The 19,741-nt window shown below is 35.6% G+C and overlaps 1 protein-coding gene across 1 annotated transcript in view; it reads right to left on the bottom strand.

Annotated features, from left to right (window-relative positions):
* Window positions 1-19,741, bottom strand: part of ephb1 (EPH receptor B1) — a 326,261-nt gene that overhangs the window by 48,879 nt on the left and 257,641 nt on the right. The window contains exons 7-8 of the mRNA XM_065261984.1: window positions 8,520-8,682; window positions 538-646 (exon numbers count right to left, since the gene is read on the bottom strand). Coding sequence (XP_065118056.1) covers window positions 538-646; window positions 8,520-8,682 — 272 coding nt within the window. The remainder of the gene's footprint in view (window positions 1-537; window positions 647-8,519; window positions 8,683-19,741) is intronic.

The raw sequence follows: 19,741 nt of genomic DNA, 5'->3' as shown, positions 1-19,741 counted from the left end.
AACGAGAGCTTATTTTTTATGAAAAATCGAAATGTATACTTTCTTTTGCCTGTAGCTCAAAATTAGACGGTGCACATTTTGCCAACACATTTATTGTTTTTTTAAATAACATTTACATTTAGGCATGCATTCGAAATGACTTACAAAAGTGAGGAAAACAATAAAAAATCTTTCCACTCAGTTTTGCCATTTTGTCATCTAATCCATTAACATTCATACACTATCAAGTCTATCCAAATGCTCCTGGTGCTATGAGGTGGAAAATATTAGAAAAATTCAATATTTGAACATCTGGTTTTTCTGTGTTTCTAATTGGATGACGGTCATGGTCTAATGTGTTGATAAATATTTGAAGCTGGCGTCAAACATGCAGGACATACAGTATACTACAGTTGAATGTTGTGCATTAGTCATTCGAAAAGTCCATTCAGAAGTTCATGAGCACTTTTAACCAATACACGACCGGCTGTCTGTCCTTATGTGGATGGTGAACATAAACCATCAGCCATACATCTGGATTTATAAAGACAATCTTACCTGCTACAGACTATAGATATAGCCACCAGAGACACAATGAAGACCACTCCGGCTGCCGCCGAGCCCGCAATCAATGGCAACTGTTCCCTTAGCTCGGATTTATAGTCGTCTAGACAGAGAACGAGATGGAGAGAAAGCATGCATTAGATACTGAAATGTCCACTGCCTATAGAGATGAAACAAGATGAAAGAACATAAACGTATGAAGGTAACCTATTTAGGAAGGAGGAGCGTGTTTTGTGAACCGAGCATGATCAACGCACAGTATGTTTGCGGCTACGACCTATTTGTTTACCAGTAGTGCATGCTTATGACGTGTGTCGTAGCCTACGATTCAATATATGTCATCATCGTATCGTTTACATGCTTGTCAGACCCAAGTTTAAATGATCCATGTCACACAATGTGATAAGGTAATGTTCTTATAGGATTGTAAAAATCATGCAGTGTATCCTGGGCTTTTTTAAAAGGTACTATACCATCCCGGTGACAATTTTGTACCTTTTTCTGACAGTGTACTGCAGAAAGTTACACAAGGATAATATCTCTAAGAGGACAACATTATTCTGGCAACTAGATTTTCATCAGCACCATCAAAACATCTCTTTGCCTACTTTTTAAATCTTCTGTATTAGATAAGCCTAGATTATCTTTAAATGGCCCTCACAGCGGTGGCTTTTCATGTGATCTGCTTATATTTTCAGTATTTCTGAAAACTTTTAACGTTAATCGGTTCAGTTTTAAAATTAATTAGTTCATTTTTTAATTACTTCTTATGTAAATGTAATGATTAATTACTTTAACTAGATGCATTCATTTGACTATCACCTTTTTTTCAAAACACAGTGGGTGTAACAAATAAGACTGAAAAAGATGTTTGAGGTGATATTGTGATAAATACTGAAATCAAATGCAATTCATAATAAACAAGGGCTGGGTAAAAATATATATTCTTCGATTTTAAAGGGTCTTCAGTTTCAGATTCGGAAAATCAGGCATTTCAAAATGCTGTGATTATCCTTAAAAAGTATCAGCAATGTAAGACTAAATGGGTCCGTGCATTCAAATATAGGTCTTAAAGTGACAGCACACCAAATAAAATCAATGTCTGCAAAACTATGCACTCAAAAAATGACTTTAATACTTAGTATTTTTGTCTTGTTTTCCGTAAAAATATAAAAAAATTCTTCAATTAAGATTTATTTTCTTGATGAACAAAATTACCTAGGAAAATAACTAGTTTTTAGACAAAAAATAAAAATGTAAGCAAATTTGTGCTTAAAACAAGCAAAAAATCTGCCAATAGAATAAGAATTTTTTTCTTGAATTAAGTGTTTATAAAAAAAAGTAAACTTATTTCAAGATTTTTTTTTCTTATTCCAATTAATTAAAATTAATCCAAGCTAGTCTCTGGTAAAGCCTGGTCAAGCTGGTAAAACTAGTTTCTAGGGGTGTGACGAGACACTTCATCCACAAGACGAGACGAGACACGAGATTGGATTCATGAGAACGAGACAATATTTGTACACTTTTTAAGAAGTCCTCAATGATAAAATAAATGAATCGGAAACTGAAATCACATTATTTTGAAATGTTTTAACTAATCTAGGACTGTTTTATTATTTTGCTAAATGATAATGAAGTTATTTGATATTTTTGGTAATAAAATAGACCCAAGTGAGCAATAACCTTTAAAGGGATAGTTCGGCCAAAAATGATATTAAACCCATGATTTACTCACCCCCAAGCTGTCCGAGTTGCATATGTCCATCGTTTTTCAGACAAACACATTTTCGGATATTTTAGAAAATGTTTTAGATCTTTCAGTTGATTAAATGTAATGTTACGGGGTCCACCCATAGTCCACGACCTTCAAGTCCAAAAAAAGTGCATCCATCCTTCACAAATTAAATCCAAACGGCTCCAGGATGATAAACAAAGGTCTTCTGAGGGTAATCCGTGCGGTGTTGTTGTAGAAATATCCATATTTAAAACTTTATGAACGAAAATAAATACCTTCCGGTAGCGTCGTTTATCATCCTGGAGCCGTTTGGATTTAATTTGTGATGGATAGACGCACTTTTTTGGACTTGAAGGTCGTGGACTATGGGTGGACCCCGTAACATTACATTTAATCAACTGAAAGATCTAAAACATTTTCTAAAATATCCGAAAATGTGTTTGTTTGAAAAACGATGTACATAGGCAACTTGGACAGCTTGGGGGTGAGTAAAGCATGGGTTTAATATCATTTTTGGCCGAACTATCCCTTTAAAATTACATAATAATGACAATGCAATAATAATTGGTTCAAATAAAGTATCAAAACAAGTAAACACATTGCAGTTATATGTAGCCTTTGTAATAAAAAAAAACAGCATTATGTATTATAACAAATGCATGCGGGGGGCGCTAACGGACCCGCTTCTGTTATTTTCACTTTAGATGCTTACCTTTAGCCAAACAACGTTTACATTTTTTTAAATCTTTAATATTTGTCCAATTCTTTACAATTGAAATGATACAGCCACTTCTATTCTTGACAAAAGAGCAAGCAGAGATAAAATCATGTAAACTCAGAGTGAGAATTTAATCTGCTGAAACGCTTCACATCTGACACTGATCAACAGAAAAACACAACGCGTCTCAGACGAACATTATTGGAAACCCAAACAAAAAAGCCCACGCAGTAGAAGACAGAATATAACGGATGCACATTTCACTGGAAAAGGTTTAGCCAGAAACGTAACTTTATGCTGATATTAGGACAGTGGCCGTTTCCCAAACAGAAAGCTGCTGCCTCCGGAGGTCACATATGCAGGCTGCATTATTTCAGAGCATTACATTTGCAATTCATAAGCATATTACAACAATTTATGATTAACTACATATAATAGTAACCTTTATAATTGTTAATATTTTGTAATAAGAGGTATGCAGTCTACAAATGCGACCTCCAAAGGACGCAGTCTTTTGTTTGAGAAACGGCCAGCATATCACCTCCACGAGAAAACTCGTGACATAATTTATTTCACGATACATATTTAATCACGCAAGATGTCGTCTCAGGAGATCTCGTCACACACCTACATTCCAAACCCGACGAAGAAACTGCTCAACTGGTTTACAGCAGAAGACCAGCTGGTGACCTTACTGGGAAACAACCTTAGATCAGCACACCAGTTTACCTAAAGCTGTTACGTCTCTCTCTACCCTACTAAATGAGGTTAAATACTGCCACTGAGCATTTATGTGATGCTCTGGGAAAACATCACTAGAGTGACAATTCCATTGTACGTTGTCTTGTTCCTTGCATGCACCACAGAACATTTCATATACAACTCAGGAACCAGCTGTGTAGCCAAGTACGTAAAGTGCCAAAGTGTGTGTGTGTCATAAAGTAGGTGATTTTAACAATGAGAAAGATGCACGATGGTCGTTCATGAGACGCTGAGTAAATCTGTAATGGTGGACAGGAAGCAGAGCTCGGTGTATACTGGGCTAAAACACACCTCATTTAACACAATCATTTCTTCGTCATTACACCTGGCTGTCAAAACAAGAGAGAGACTCCGGGGAGTGTGAGTGTGTGTGTAAGACTTTTCTCCCTGATGATTGGTGCAAATTGTCTTAACCGATGTCGTGTCGTGGCAGAATTCCAGTGAATGTGCCCGTCAGCTGGCACCGAGTGAACACGGCCACTAATTACTTTAGTGGGTGTGACGGCATGGATGAGCACACACACGCACACGAGCACACACACACGAGCAGGATTTTTTGTCTTTTTTACTTCAGTTGTGTTATCATGTAACTAATTTGCATGTTTTATGCATGTGGGAGTGGTTGTGTTACTCTGTCATTTTGTTTGTTGCATGCATTTATGTGTTTGTTACATGCAATGCATGGCCATCGGAACTATTATATGTGGGTGGGACAAGGCCAATGATTTTGGAGCCACTAACTTTTTATCTAAATTAGCGCATATGTTAGTTCATTGCTTAGAGTCGGTCAGTAAAATCCGTTCCACTAGAGGAATGCCCTAATAAATTAAATGTTTTAACTTCAGTCTTGACTTCCACGCTGCAGTGTCCTCAAATCCATTCCACTTGGCTCATTTAGAGTCCATATAAATTAAACTCCATTTCATGTTTTCATTACTTTCACCAACTGCACTTCTACGAGGGCCGCAGCAAAGTAAACAAAGCATTTAGGCATTGAAAGCAAGTGTTTAATTAAAATGCACCAGAATACTGTACAAGAAAATGGCATCTACTCCAGTAAATGTTTTGACCCACCCACATTTGTTCAGCTTCCAACGGCCAATGCATTTATGTGTTTGTTGCATGTATTTATTTGTTTGTTACATGCATTTCTGTGTTTGTTACATGCATTTCTGTGTGTGTTACATACATTTCTGTGTTTGCTGTTTGTTACATGCATGTATTTGTGTGTTACGTGCATTTTTGTGTTTGTTACATGCATTTATGTTTTTTAACAGGCATTTATTTGTTTGGTTACATGCATTTCTGTGTTTGTTACATGCATTTTCGTGTGTGTTACATGAATTTATGTGTTTGTTACATGCATTTATGTATTTGTTGCATGCATTTCTGTGTTTGTTACATGTATTTATTTATTTGTTTGTTACATGCATTTCTGTGTGTGTTTCATGCATTTATGTATTTGTTGCATGCATTTATATGTTTGGTGCATGGATTTATCTGTTTGTTACATGCATTTCTGTGTTTGTTACATGCGTTACTGTTTTCGTTGCATGCATTTATATTTTTGTTGCATGGATTTATTTGTTTGTTGTATGCATTTCTGTGTTTGTTACATGCATTACTGTTTTCATTGCATGCATTTATATTTTTGGTGCATGGATTTATTAGTTTGTTACATCCATTTCTGTGTTTGTTACATGCATTACTGTTTTCGTTACATGTATTTATATTTTTGGTGCATGCATTCATTTGTTTGTTACATGCATGTGTTTTATTTGTGTTTTACATCCATTTTTGTGTTTGTTACATGCATTTATGTGTTTGTTTCATGCATTAATGTTTTGTTGCACACATTCATGCATTTTGTTGCATGCATTCGTGTGTTTTTACATGCATTAATGTGTTTGTTACATGCATTAATGTGTTTGTTACATGCATTTATGTATTTGTTGCATGCATTTATGTTTTTGTTACAGGCATTTATTTGTTGGTTACATACATTTATTTGTGTGTTACATGCATTTCTGTGTTTGTTACATGCATCTTCATGTGTGTTACATGCATTTGTGTTTGTTACATGCATTTTTGCGTGTGTTACATGAATTTGTGTGTTTGTTACATGCATTTATGTATTTGTTGCATGCATTAATATTTGTTGCACGCATTCATGCGTTTTGTTGCATGCATTCATGTGTTTTATTTGTTTGTTACATGCATTTCTGTGTTTGTTACATGCATTTCTGTGTGTGTTACATACATTTCTGTGTTTGTTACATGCATTTCTGTGTGTGTTACATACATTTCTGTGTTTGTTGTTTGTTACATGCATGTATTTGTGTGTTACATGCATTTATGTGTTTGTTACATGCATTTATGTTTTTGTTACAGGCATTTATTTGTTGGTTACATGCATTTATGTGTTTGTTACATGCATTTTCGTCTGTGTGTGTTACATGCATTTGTGTTTGTTACATGCATTTTTGTGTGTGTTACATGAATTTATGTGTTTGTTACATGCATTTATGTATTTGTTGCATGCATTTATGTTTTTGTTGCATGCATTTCTGTGTTTGTTACATGTATTTATTTATTTGTTTGTTACATGCATTTTTGTATGTGTTTCATGCATTTATGTATTTGTTGCATGCATTTATATTTTTGGTGCATGGATGTATCTGTTTGTTACATGCATTTCTGTGTTTGTTACATGCATTACTGTTTTCGTTGCATGCATTTATATTTTTGGTGCATGGATTTATTTGTTTGTTACATTGCATTTCTGTGTTTGTTACATGCATTACTGTTTTCGTTGCATGCATTTATATTTTTGGTGCATGGATTTATTTGTTTGTTGCATGCATTTCTGTGTTTGTTACATGCATTATTGTTTTCGTTGCATGAATTTATATTTTTGGTGCATGGATTTATTTGTTTGTTACATTGCATTTCTGTGTTTGTTACATGCATTACTGTTTTCATTACATGTATTTATATTTTTGGTGCATGCATTCATTTGTTTGTTACATGCATGTGTTTTATTTGTGTGTTACATTCATTTTTGTGTTTGTTACATGCATTTATGTGTTTGTTTCATGCATTAATGTTTTGTTGCACGCATTCATGCGTTTTGTTGCATGCATTCATACGTTTTGTTGCATGCATTCATACGTTTTGTTGCATGCATTTGTGTGTTTTTACATGCATTTATGTGTTTGTTACATGCATTTATGTATTTGTTGCATGCATTTATGTTTTTGTTACAGGCATTTATTTGTTGGTTACATGCATTTATTTGTGTGTTACATGCATTTCTGTGTTTGTTACATGCATTTTCGTGTGTGTTACATGCATTTGTGTTTGTTACATGCATTTTTGCGTGTGTTACATGAATGTATGTGTTTGTTACATGCATTTATGTATTTGTTGCATGCATTAATGTTTTGTTGCACGCATTCATGCGTTTTGTTGCATGCATTCATGTGTTTTATTTGTTTGTTACATGCATTTTTGTGTTTGTTTCATGCATTAATGTTTTGTTGCACGCATTCATGTGTTTTGTTGCATGCATTCATGCGTTTTTACATGCATTTATGTATGTGTTTGTTGCATGTACAAAAAAGTTAAAAGGACTTAGCCCACCATTAGATTTGTGTTTTTGCAAGGTATAATGATCATATTTAATGATTTGTCAGTCTCTTTATTAGAATACAATCAGAAAATACAGGAAATTTGGATGCAGTATAAAAAAATTATAAAATTAGTATTACTGTTATAAATTAATAAATTCAAAAAGATAAAGTGTGAAGTATTTACTGTGATCCCTTCTTACACTTAATCAATAGCAGGAACCTGCATTATCTCTTAAACCTAAATGAAATGAAATCCTAATTTCTAATCGAATTACTTCAGGACTTAACAGTCTGCTCAAAAGTTGCATGTATGCATGTATGCGTGTATTTCTTTGGTTGTTTATTGTGAAACATCTACATGCATGTATGTTATCCACAAACATGCATCACATCATCTAACAAAAGATCCATGTTCATACATCAGAGCTGACCAGTGTATGTGTCTCACATTATCAGTGCAGTTCAGTTATATTTACACAAACATAACAGATAAGATAAGCAGGGTTGAGAAAAAATTCATGTGTGAGCTGGACAGGAAAAAGTGTGCACTTGTGAGGCTCCCAGCTAGCCAGCTGCCTGGCGGATGTCTTATAGAGTCCAGTCCTTCTGGCATACTGTGCCTGTGTGTGTGCGTGTGCGTGTGTGTGTGTGTGTGTGTGTGTGTGTGTGTGTGTGTGTGTGTCTGGCATAGTCATCAGGCAGGACGTGCTATACTACAGATACAGAACCATTAATCAAAGCCATGAGAGATATGGAGGTTATGTGTGTGAGTGTGAGAGAGAAAAGAGAGAGAGAGAGAGAGAGAGAGAGAGAGAGAGAGAGAGAGAGAGAGAGAGAGAGAGAGAGAGAGAGAGAGAGAAAGAGAGAGAGAGAGATAGACTTTGGCATTATGTTTCATGTTGCTGTTTTACAGTTTAAAACTGTCTAAAATTTTACATGAACCAAACATAACAATACACCTAAATAAATCTTAGATGTAATAAACTGACTCGTACACAAACAGACTAACTTTCAGCTGCGAGAGGATACAAATTAACTAATAGAACGCAAGTATGAATGGTATGAAATATGGCATAACGATGTGGCATAACACAAACACACACATGGGTACTGGCGTGGAGGATCATACCATCTGTGAGGGTTTGGAAGCACATTTTGCTGCTGTATTTGCCGAACCCGGCGACTGTCCTGGCGCGAACCTGCATCACATACACAGTGCCTGAGCGCAATCCATCCACACGAGCTGTGTTTGTCTGACTCTTCACCTGCGTGGAGTTCACTTCAGATAAATCCTGAAGATAGAGAGAGATGAGATTTCAAATATTATTGATTTGTTTTTATAGGACCATAATGTTTATATAAGATAACAATGAGATTAAACAGAGAGCAAAGCAAATCAAGACCCATTGCCATAATGCAATATTAGAATGCTTTAAGTTTGTCAAATCAAATTAAATTGAATTCTAGTAATAAAAAATAAAATAACATAACAAACACACACACAAAAAAAAAATAGTTTGTTGGTTTAACTAAAATTATGACACAATATTAGCAATTATTTTTCTTCTATGTCAGAAAATGTCAGAACCCTCTGTGTGAAAAGAACTGTTTGTACTGTAAGTTGTGCACATACATAAAGTTAAGTAATCTTTTGACGTGTCGTTGTATTTTGATGTGTCGTTGTATTTTGAAGTATAACTTTTTTTTACATTTTTTGACAGTATTAACACTTAATCACATTTAAATTACATATTAATGTAATGTTAGCAATTATTCTGCTATGTCATGTTTATGGCAGATTTATGACAAGTTGTCTTAACAAAGAAAATTCAAACAATGTCATCTTTGCATTAAAAATGACATAATTGAACTAATGACACTTAATGACAATTGTCATAAATGTGCATACCATCTCCTTCATGTTCCTGACACGTCTCATGGCAAGATTATGAAGGTATCATGTCAGTCTTATGAACACCCCTTCAAGTAAAGTGTTACCAAAACTTCCCTAATGTGGGACATTTTTTTAATTTCAGAATTCTGTGAAATTTGCTTCCTATTTGATGATTTCTTCACCCTCATACATTTGAGAGGTCATGTGATTTATTAATTTTTGTGATGTCATAGTTTCACTGGCATTTGGGTGATTCTCACAAAATCCAGGTTTAGAAGGCCCTTGAAGCCATTTGTTTTTGTTTTTTGAACATATAAGATTAAGGTCTGAACTTACTATAACCATTATTTTTAGAAGATTTTAAAAATATTTCCTATAGAATTATTTCATTTTTTTTAGATTATCATTTTCAAAAATTCAAAAATACTAAGACAATTTTTTTTTACTTTTATCTGGAGAGAAAAAATAAGAACTGCTTACCTGGTAGCCATCTTAAGTGTCAAAGTCAATTATGTCCCTTCCAACATTTTTTTTAAATTATGTTATTATTTTTTATTATCATCAAGGGCTTAAACGATGATTTAAAATTGTTGCGGAGGATGAGAAAATTGGTCTTGGACACATTTATATTCCTTATTATTGTCTCTACATTTACCATTGATCACCAAATACTACATGTTTATTTACTGTAAATGTTTATAGTATAACTGAAGCGTTTTAGTATTTTTTTTTTTTATTATAAATATTTCCATGTCGAAGAACACAGTCATGTCGAACAGGACACAGTGCGGTTATGAAAAAGTTCCCCTTAAATGTGGAAAAAACAACAAAATGTATTTGTATGATGTCATTTGAAATCATGTGCATAATAGTACATGAAGAGATGTTTGTAACTCTATGATTCTTATTTTGATAGCATTTACTTTTTTATCAAAAAGTTTTATGACACCTCATAAGTCTAATTTTGCGAGAATCACCCATTTATGTGTTTTTGGAGCACCTACAAACACTAGACCGTAGGTGTCCCACATTAGGCAGTGTCCCACTTTAGGACAATTTACCCTAGTAAACAATTGCAAAATCACTAAAGATGCAACTAGAAACATTGCAAATAATGAAAGTCAGAATGTAAACAATTAAGAAACTGAACCGCACATTTGAAGCAAAGGTATTTGATAAAAGTATAATACGTGTCGAGTACATTCGGTTATCACCATGGAGTCGAAAAACGCGAGAATGCGTTTTGACGTTTTTTTTCTCATCAAAGCAGAATCAACTTAAATACTTCATTATTTATAATCATACACTTACGTGCAACACATCATTTGAAACTGTGAAGAGTCTAATTTTATTTGTGTAACAACAAATCTTCGTGCTTTTGTCAAAGAAAATATACATGGTGTGCTTACAGACGTTGAATTTCTCTGCCAATTGTCTCTCAAAACACGTTTTTGACGAAGACTTATGCATCTGAGCTCCTCATATCTTGCTGTCCTACTTCCTAATGGCACGAATTGTAAATCTTAAGAAGCTCATCTTTGTTTTCTTCATAATTCAGTAAAGAGTCAAAAATACAGCACAACATACATACTGTAGTAAGAAAGCTGAGGAAAGATGAAAAAGCTTTCAAATCCTGCATACGCGCACAACCCCCTCCCAACAAAACTAAAAACAAAAAAATCAGGCAAAATCACAGCCAACTTCAAGTGCTATTATTAGACCACAGAAAGATCAGGTAAGGTAACGCCTTGTAGATACGCATGCTGCAACATCCAGTTTATTTTTCAAAGTCTCATCAAAATTCACAGCAGCGTTTGAGCTAAAAGCACACGCTACACTCCGAATCTCCCACTGTGATGGCCAAAGGCGAAATCTGTTTCTTAAACACGGCAACATAATAATAATAATAATTGGGAAAAACTGCGATATTAATAATTCAGCATCAAAGTGTGCGTGATTGACAAGGAAAAGTACTGGCAGAGTTGGCTGTAATTTAAAAAATCAAGGTAGTAGTCACTGTCTAAACACCTTTTATCCTCACACAACTGCTGTTTTCTGAGGAGAAATTAAAAGCATCTCCGTGCCTGGATATAAAACCTGTCGAGAGTGCACTTCAACAGTGTGATGTTAATAATGTAGAGCGCTCACAAACACACGATCGTGACCTCACCACCATGCCATTAATAAATAAATGCGGTTAGCGTCATTTCGCCTGACAGACAAAACCTCATGATGGAGTCTGGTGTCCATATTTGGAGCGTTTTAGTGAAAAGTGGACAGTAGCGCTTATCCTACAGGAATAGCTCACCATGATGTTAGTTCTGCCATCATTTACTCGCCCTTGTATCATAGAAAACCTGTTAGACTTTCTTTATATCTTAAAACAAGGAGTTTTTCAGTAGCTGAGCTGGTAGAGCATTGCGATAGCGGCACAAAGCTCATAGGTTTAACCCAAAGTGCTTTCCTGTGTATTATAAGATACACATTCAGAATATGTGTTCCTTGGGGATCGAACCCATGATCTTTGCGCCGCTAATGCAATGCTTTACGAAGTGCGGGGGTGTGCATACCAAAGCATTTAAACTTGGCTGAAAATGGCAGGCGGACGGCGACTGTAGCCGCTTGCCAGCTTTTTCATCTGAGAGCCTTGATTGCTACTGCTTTCGTTGAACTGGTTGGTTGTTGTGATATTTGTCCCGCCCCTCCTCCACTGTGATTGGATGGCCGAGTGAGAGTGATATTGAGAGTGAAGTTGAATATTCTTTACACTTGGTGCTCAATGCTGAACATGAAAAAAAAGCACAGAGCTTTTATTGGAAACAATTGAAATTATGGCAACCGTTGTAAATACTTTGGTGTGCACGCTACCTTAGAATGGTAGTAACAAACGATTGAACAGTAGTGCAGTGAAATACTGTCAAATTATAACAGTATGAGTATAACAGCAATATATTTACTTGTGTGGCACTTTGCTTCCCGTCGAGTTGTTTGCAAATACGCCTCTGTTTTCCCCAGCAGTAAACTTTTACCCCTCCTCCTGTGAGTGGCCTTTCCCGCTGTCAGTCAAATGGGGATTATGGGAAGGCCCGTGAGGTAGGCGTGGCTAATGGCAGCCGGCCAATAGAAGCGCCTGCCAGGGCAGACAGACAAAGCTCTCAGCAGGTCCTCTGTGCGCTGTGGGACTGTTTTTTGGCAGGAGGTAGGTGTCACAAACCGGCAAAGCAATCTGTCCTTTAGAAGAGATGCGGCTGTCTTACACACATACACGCCATCACACAAACAGGGGGATGGGGCTGGTGTCAGATCAGTCCTTCTGTTAATAAACCGCAAACTAAACACACAATATCTCCTATAGTGTGCATGACGCTGCTAGATTTGGCAAAAAGCCACCACTCCCCGACCAGGTGGCACATGCCACCTCTTCTTACAGCATGGCAACACCACCTGGTAAAACCTCTTAAAGAGCACCTATTGTCCGATTCACATTTTTTAATTCCCTTTGGTGTGTATTAGTGCATGTTAATGATATGCAAAGGTACAAACCCCAAAATAAACGATGATGCGAGTTATTATCTTCAACAATAATCTCTTTTCTTGGACTACAACAAACACACTGATTGTAGGCAACAGTTTACATCCTGAGATTGGTGCTGTAGAGAAGACCGACATTATCATAAATAATGCTAGTGCTGGCTGGCAACTTAAAAAAACACCCGCTGGTGGGGAAAGAGTTAAAGGTGCAATGTGTAAATTTTTAAGATGGTCTATTGATAGAAATGCAATATAATATACATAACTCAGTTTTCAGTGGTGTGTAAAGACCTGACATAATGAACCGTAATGTTTTATTACTTAAGAATGAGACATTTTTATCTACATATACTGCGTGTCGCCTTAAATAGAAGTCACCATTTTGCGCCGTCATGTTTCTACAGCAGCCCTAAATAATCATCAGTATGCTGTCTCAGACGACCACATGTTTGTGGCTACTCTATGTGCTTCGAAAGGGAGGGGTGAGCTGTTGATTGAGTTGTTGCAATTCGCAACCTCACCACTAGATCTCGCTAAAACCTACACACTGCACCTTTAAAATTACATACCATTTTGTGATTATAAATCGTGAAACTGCATAGTTTAAGACACAATAATATTTTTGTGACTAGATTTAAAGGTGCAGTGTGTAAATTTTATGGGCATCTAGTGGTGAGGTTGCGAATTGCAACCAACGGCTCAGTCTAATGCTCACCTCTCGCTTTTGAAACACATAGAAAAGCTACGGTAGATGCCACCGGACAAACATGTCATTTTACTTTTTTACTTAGTAAAAAAGTTTGTCCATTAAGGGCTTTTGTCGAAACATGGCAGCAAAAAATGGCGACTTCCATGTAAGGGGACCCTCGGTGTATGTAGATAAAAACGTCTCATTTTAAGGTAATAAACACATAATTGTTCATTATGAAAGGTCTTTATACACCCCTGATAATATAGCTTTGTATATTATTTTGCATTTCGGTGAAGAAATTCTTCTAAAAATTACACACTACATCTTTAATATTAAAGGTGACATAGAATGATTGAACGGGGTATTTATCGTTGTTCTGTGATGTGACATGTAGACAAATTTTTTTATGTTTGGGTCTGTAATGTCTTAGAAGCCTCCCAAAAACCTCTCTCAGATAGCTCTATTAGGGTGGGGGATTTTAAACAAGTGGTTTTGCACCTATTTGCTCTCCGTACTGGCTTAACTTGCAATCTCATTACTGATTGGCTGACTTTGCTGCCAGTCAAAAAATGTAGCTAATTATTTTAAAGTGGAGGGGCAGTGAGATGCCTGTGATGTCATAAGCATCAGTTTTTCAGATTGGGCCGTTTTCTGGCTGACATTTCTAAAAGAGGAATTTCTATGAGACTGAGATGTTTAGCATGTCTAGCACTTTTTGTATGTTCGTGAATGCGGCTAGACTACCATTATTCAACAATGACAAGGTAAAAATTATTTTTCATTCTCTGTCCCATTTAAATATTCTTGTTTAACTCTTTCACCGCCATTGACGAGATTTTCCGTCTTTCCGCAATACCGCTACTATCCACCAGGTGCAACTTTTTAAACCCGGAAGTATTGCCCTATGGCAAGCGGCTGCATGTCCGTGTCTGTTTTAAAGATCGCTCTGAATGGGATCTCTATGAAAAGTCCGTCACAAAAATGGAATTATCTCTGCTTTTTGCTCAAAATGTGGTGTTTTTGCAGAAACCTACCCATATTCAAAAGCTGATTACAAAATAACCACTGAAGGTAGGATGAAACGTTTTTTGTTTTTTTTTAAAGCAGAGGGTCTGTTCTTTCATGTGGTATATTGTATATTTAAAGAAGAACATTTTCTGGAAGGCATTAAACTTTGGTGAAAATCCTGAAAAACGCTGGTGCTGGCTGGCAACTTTTAAAAAAAACGCTGGCGGTGAAAGAGTTAATAAATTTTAAAAAGTACTTATTATTAAATGCATATAAAAAGTAGAAAGTGCACAGTTTTAAGCATTTTTGTCTAGTTTTAAAATCCACTTTTTTATGACTGCACATTTATGCCACTCTCAATCATCATCTTACCAAGTCAGTTTTGCTTTCCACATTGGCAGATTTTTTTTGCGTAAAATTAGTACAGTTTAAAGGTATAGTTGACTCAAAAATTCTAGTTTTGTCATTATTTAATCACCCTCACGTTGTTCAAAACCTGCATGAGTTTCTTTATTCTGTTACACAATACACAAATAACAAGATACTTTGATAAATGATGGTAAGCACACAGTTGATGGTACGCATTGACTTCCATTGACATTTATCAAAATATCACAGTTTGTGGTCAACAGAATACAGAATCTCAGGTTTTAAGTAAATAATGACAAAATTTTCATTTTTGGGCGAACTATCCCTTTAACTACATTCAAGTATGTCTTTTAATTTAAGAAGGACATTTTGCAGCGCACAAGTTGGTTGACATGATACAACATTTGGCCCATATCTAAACCTGAACACATGCACAGGTATTGTGAAATTACAGGTCATTTGTTTATGGCGTACATTTCAAAAGTATTTCACAATAGTAATGTGTTTTACCTGTAGTGTTGGTATTGTTTGTGTAATGGGCCATGATCTGGACTGCAGTGCAGCGCAGAGAGATCATCGCACTTGAGAACTCAAGATTGAATTCATTCAACTGAAACAAAACCCTGGTATTGGCCTTGTGAACACTTTCATATCTTTAATAACCGCAGTGCTTTGATACTGAATGCTGGATCTCACGTCCTGTACGCTCACTGCATAATGCTGCCGAGGAATATAAAGAAATATATATATATATTCTCGCACCACTGCATGTAACATAAAATCACTTATATTAAACATATATCGGAAGGATGGATTGATGAAGATATTTAAATCTTTGATCATCTAAAAAGAGCCAGCAGTCGCATGTGATATTTAAATGGATAGAGACGGTTTTAGTGATGCACCGATAGGATTTTTTGGGGCCGATACCGATACCGATTTAAACAGACAACTTCTGGCCGATACCGATATTAGACACTTGTATACAATGCTATACAGTTGGTCTATTTGCTAGTTTATTTCTGCATCTAATTATTTTTAGTGAACATGGATTGGATCTAATTAACATTCAACTGACCAACATAATAAGAGAGACACAAGACAGCATGACAACCGTCAAAGGTGGTTTTTGCTATTCAGCATTTATTTTATTAACAACAATAACTCGTTTTTTACATATAATGGATTTCTTTATGCAGTTAATTAATAAACAATAGGTATCTGCCTTTCTCGTGCTATTGCCGATATGCCGATGGATTCAAATTCATCAAAAATCGGCCGATAAATATCGGCGGACGATACATCGGTGCATCACTAGACAGTTTATTAACAGAACAATGTGTAATGACACTGTTTTGGTTTAAAGGCGGAGTGCACGATTTCTGAAAAACGCTTTGGAAAAGATAGTCGGGCCAACTACCGAAACACATTTGTAGCCAATCAGCAGTAAGGGGCGTGTCTACTGGACGACATCATTGCCTGGGTTGCGTATGTGTGGGGCGGGTCTATCAAAAGAAGGTCCAGATTCTATTGGGGTAGGGGTGTGTTTGTTTAGGTGATTTCAAATGTAAACGTTGGCTTTCAAACATCATAGACCCAGCCTTTAATAGGGATTGAAAAAGAAGTGGGTGGATTTTTTCATTTTAGGGTTATTGTGTTCACACACTGCCAACACACATTTGTGTCCACACTTTGTAATATTTTGCATAATAGGTGCCCTTTAACAAAAATATTCCTTAACACAACAAAACTAAATGGTGGACAGACCTGTGATGGATCCCATTATAATAAAGAAGTAAGTCCACAGTGCAAGCACGCAAACTGACGACATCGATTGAGTTTTATCATGTTATGTTGCTTACTCGAGGAAATAAGAATAAACTAGCAGGCGACTCGTGAGAAAGGCAGAGCTGTAGGCAGAGATCAAACAGCGTATGTGGGCTTTTATGGATTATGATTTTGCCATGCGTGGGTTTGTTATTATAGAGCGTTCTATTAGAGAAATGTAATATTGTAGTATTGTTTATGAAGACTAATGTTGGCATGTTAACTTAGAGACATTCTGAATGAAGCATAATGTATTTTTAAAGACGGGGATATGAGATGACTCGCATCTTACCTCTGGGCTAAAATGACACGCACGCAAGCACAATAGTTGCACGTGTGTGTACCTGAGAGCAAATACACAAACGCATGCACACGCAGGTGCAGATCCTTATTGCAGTTAATGGAGACTCTGACCTTTCAAAGGTGAACTATCTTGTGTGTCATGAAGCTCAGAGAAACACAGATTGGAGAAAGAAGGGATGGTTACCCTCAAAGATAAAAGGCTACCTGTCACATCTGACATATATCAGAAAGTTTTTTCTGTCTTCATCCATTTCAACTTATTATATATGGCCAAAAGGACTTAATTGTGTTGATAAAAAGAAGTGCTTACATTATATTTATGCATTTGGCAGATGCTTTTATCCAAAGCAACATACAGTGCATTACAAGGTATACATTTTTATCATTATGCATGTTCCCTGGGTTCGAACCCATGACCTTTTGTGTTGCTAATGCGTTGCTCTACCACTGAGCTACAGAGTTAGTTTGGCTTCTGCACAAAACAAACACCTGTCACCTGTGTAAGTACAAGCTGGGTTACTCATTCCAAAAAATGATACGCGTTCCTGGGTAGAGAAACAGCAAGAGAGGTATTAGACATTTTTATAAATTTGATCAAATTGCTCACTCCATTGACTCAATTCAACATTTACTCATCTAAAATAAAGAATAAAAATAAATTGTATATTTTTATTTTATATGAAATGCATAATAAAATTTTGTGATAAATAACATTTAGCCTAGTTTAAATCTGAAATGTGAAAACTATGAGTTTCTAAACTATTTCTTCCTTACATATACAGTATGTGACCCTGGACCACAAAACCAGTCATATGAGGGTCAATGTTTTGAAATTGAGATTTAAACATCAACTTCAATGTATAACTATTTGAAAATATGTGCAAAAAAATCTGAACATTGAGAAAATCACCTTGTCAACACATATTACTTATTATAATTGCATTTTTTATTTGTTTACAGTAGGAAATGTATAAAATATCTTCTTGGAACATGATCCTTTCTTAAAGCAATACTCCAGCCAAATATGAAAATAACCCCATGATTTACCCATCCTCAAGCAATCTGAGATAAATATGTCCATCATCTTTCACATCTTGAACTCACAAAAGAGTTTTAGCGTAATGAGCATTCGTTGACATGAGTACGTTGCGTAGTGACTCGCGTGAGTCCAAAACGTTGTCGTTACCGGAAGCTAGTTATTATAGTTAATAAATAAATATTAACTAAATATTTATATAACTAAAACTATATTATGTAACTAAATATTATATAACTATATATAACTAAAATTTTTCTTACAATATCGCATTGATTACCCGCAAAAGACCTTTATTTTTTTATTATTGTCAGAGTCGATGGTGTAGTGGGCAGCAATCCGACATGTGGTGCTTTCGCACTTTCGGCGACCTGAGTTCCATTCCTGGCTCGTGGTCATTTGCCAATCCTATACCCCTCTCTCCTCCCTGTACTTTCCTGTCCTCTCCTTAATCAATTAAAAAAAAAAAATATATATATATATTAGGGCCGGGACTTTAACGCGTTAATTAAGATTAATTAATTACACAAAAAATAACGCGTTAAACATTTTAACGCATTTTAATCGCACTTATTAATAGAGTCATTCGTAAATGCTGCAGACCCTGTTTTAGTTCGAGAACTCCGGGGTTGTGATGCAGTGTAAATAAAAGTAGACGGAACCTAAACGAACAGCTGATTTTAACGTGACAACGCATCAATTTCAAAGTAAAAATGATTTATTCTGGTAAATGGAGGTTTGCAACGGAGGTTTTGCCCAATAAACATCTACCAACAAACTACAGATTATTTTAACATGTATCCTAATGTCTGTTATATGTTAATGTTTGAGTATTGTTGGGTTTAAATATTGTTGTAATGTTGTTTTGTTTCAATTTAATTAGTTTATTACGAGTTTAATTTAAGTTTTGTTTGCTACTTTAAAACGAATTTCGTTTCAAATAATTTGTCTCGTAATTATAAACAATGTTTTGTTGTTAGGTTTTGTGAATATAAATTAAAAAGAACATTAAAAGCAACACCGTGCATCTCATTGATGCATATGCTACCGAATGCCAAAACATGCAGTGAGTAGCCTATATCACTTACTTTTCAAAAAATCAGCCTGGCAGTGCCCAGAAGTTAAATTTACACGCGCATTTAGAGCATACTGTAGCAGCACGTTTGATTTGCGGTGTGCTTAAGACTTTTAAAAATCAACTTCATATTAATTTTAATAGGCTACTTTGACGGAGGACACGCACAGAGAACAGCGACGGCAGGTAAAGGAAAAAAGTTAAACGAATAGAGTCAGTTTGTAAGAACATTTTTAAATTGACTATAAGATCATCAATATGAACTCTGAACAATGAACTATTATAAACATAACAGCAAGAAAAGCTGAAGAGGAACTCGCAACATTAAAGCAATAAGCATTTATGTAGGCTAAAGCTATATATCACCTCTTTTTTTTTTTTATTTAGTTAAGTTTCAATGGTAACACTAAAGGCGCGTACATTATGCAGCGCTTTTCACATCCGAATCCCACTTAAGAAACCTATAAACGATGTGCAACTTAAAAAATATATTATGCACATTTTTATATATTTTAATTTTAATATAGGCTATATAGTATATTATGTTTTGTTGTTTTTATACGCGAGGTGGGGCATCCGCGCACATAGGTACCAGAACACAGACAGTCAAAACCTGA

This window comes from Paramisgurnus dabryanus, chromosome 6, assembly GCF_030506205.2.
Source record: "Paramisgurnus dabryanus chromosome 6, PD_genome_1.1, whole genome shotgun sequence".
NCBI lineage: Eukaryota > Metazoa > Chordata > Actinopteri > Cypriniformes > Cobitidae > Paramisgurnus > Paramisgurnus dabryanus.
This window is presented reverse-complemented; position numbering and strand designations above follow the sequence as displayed.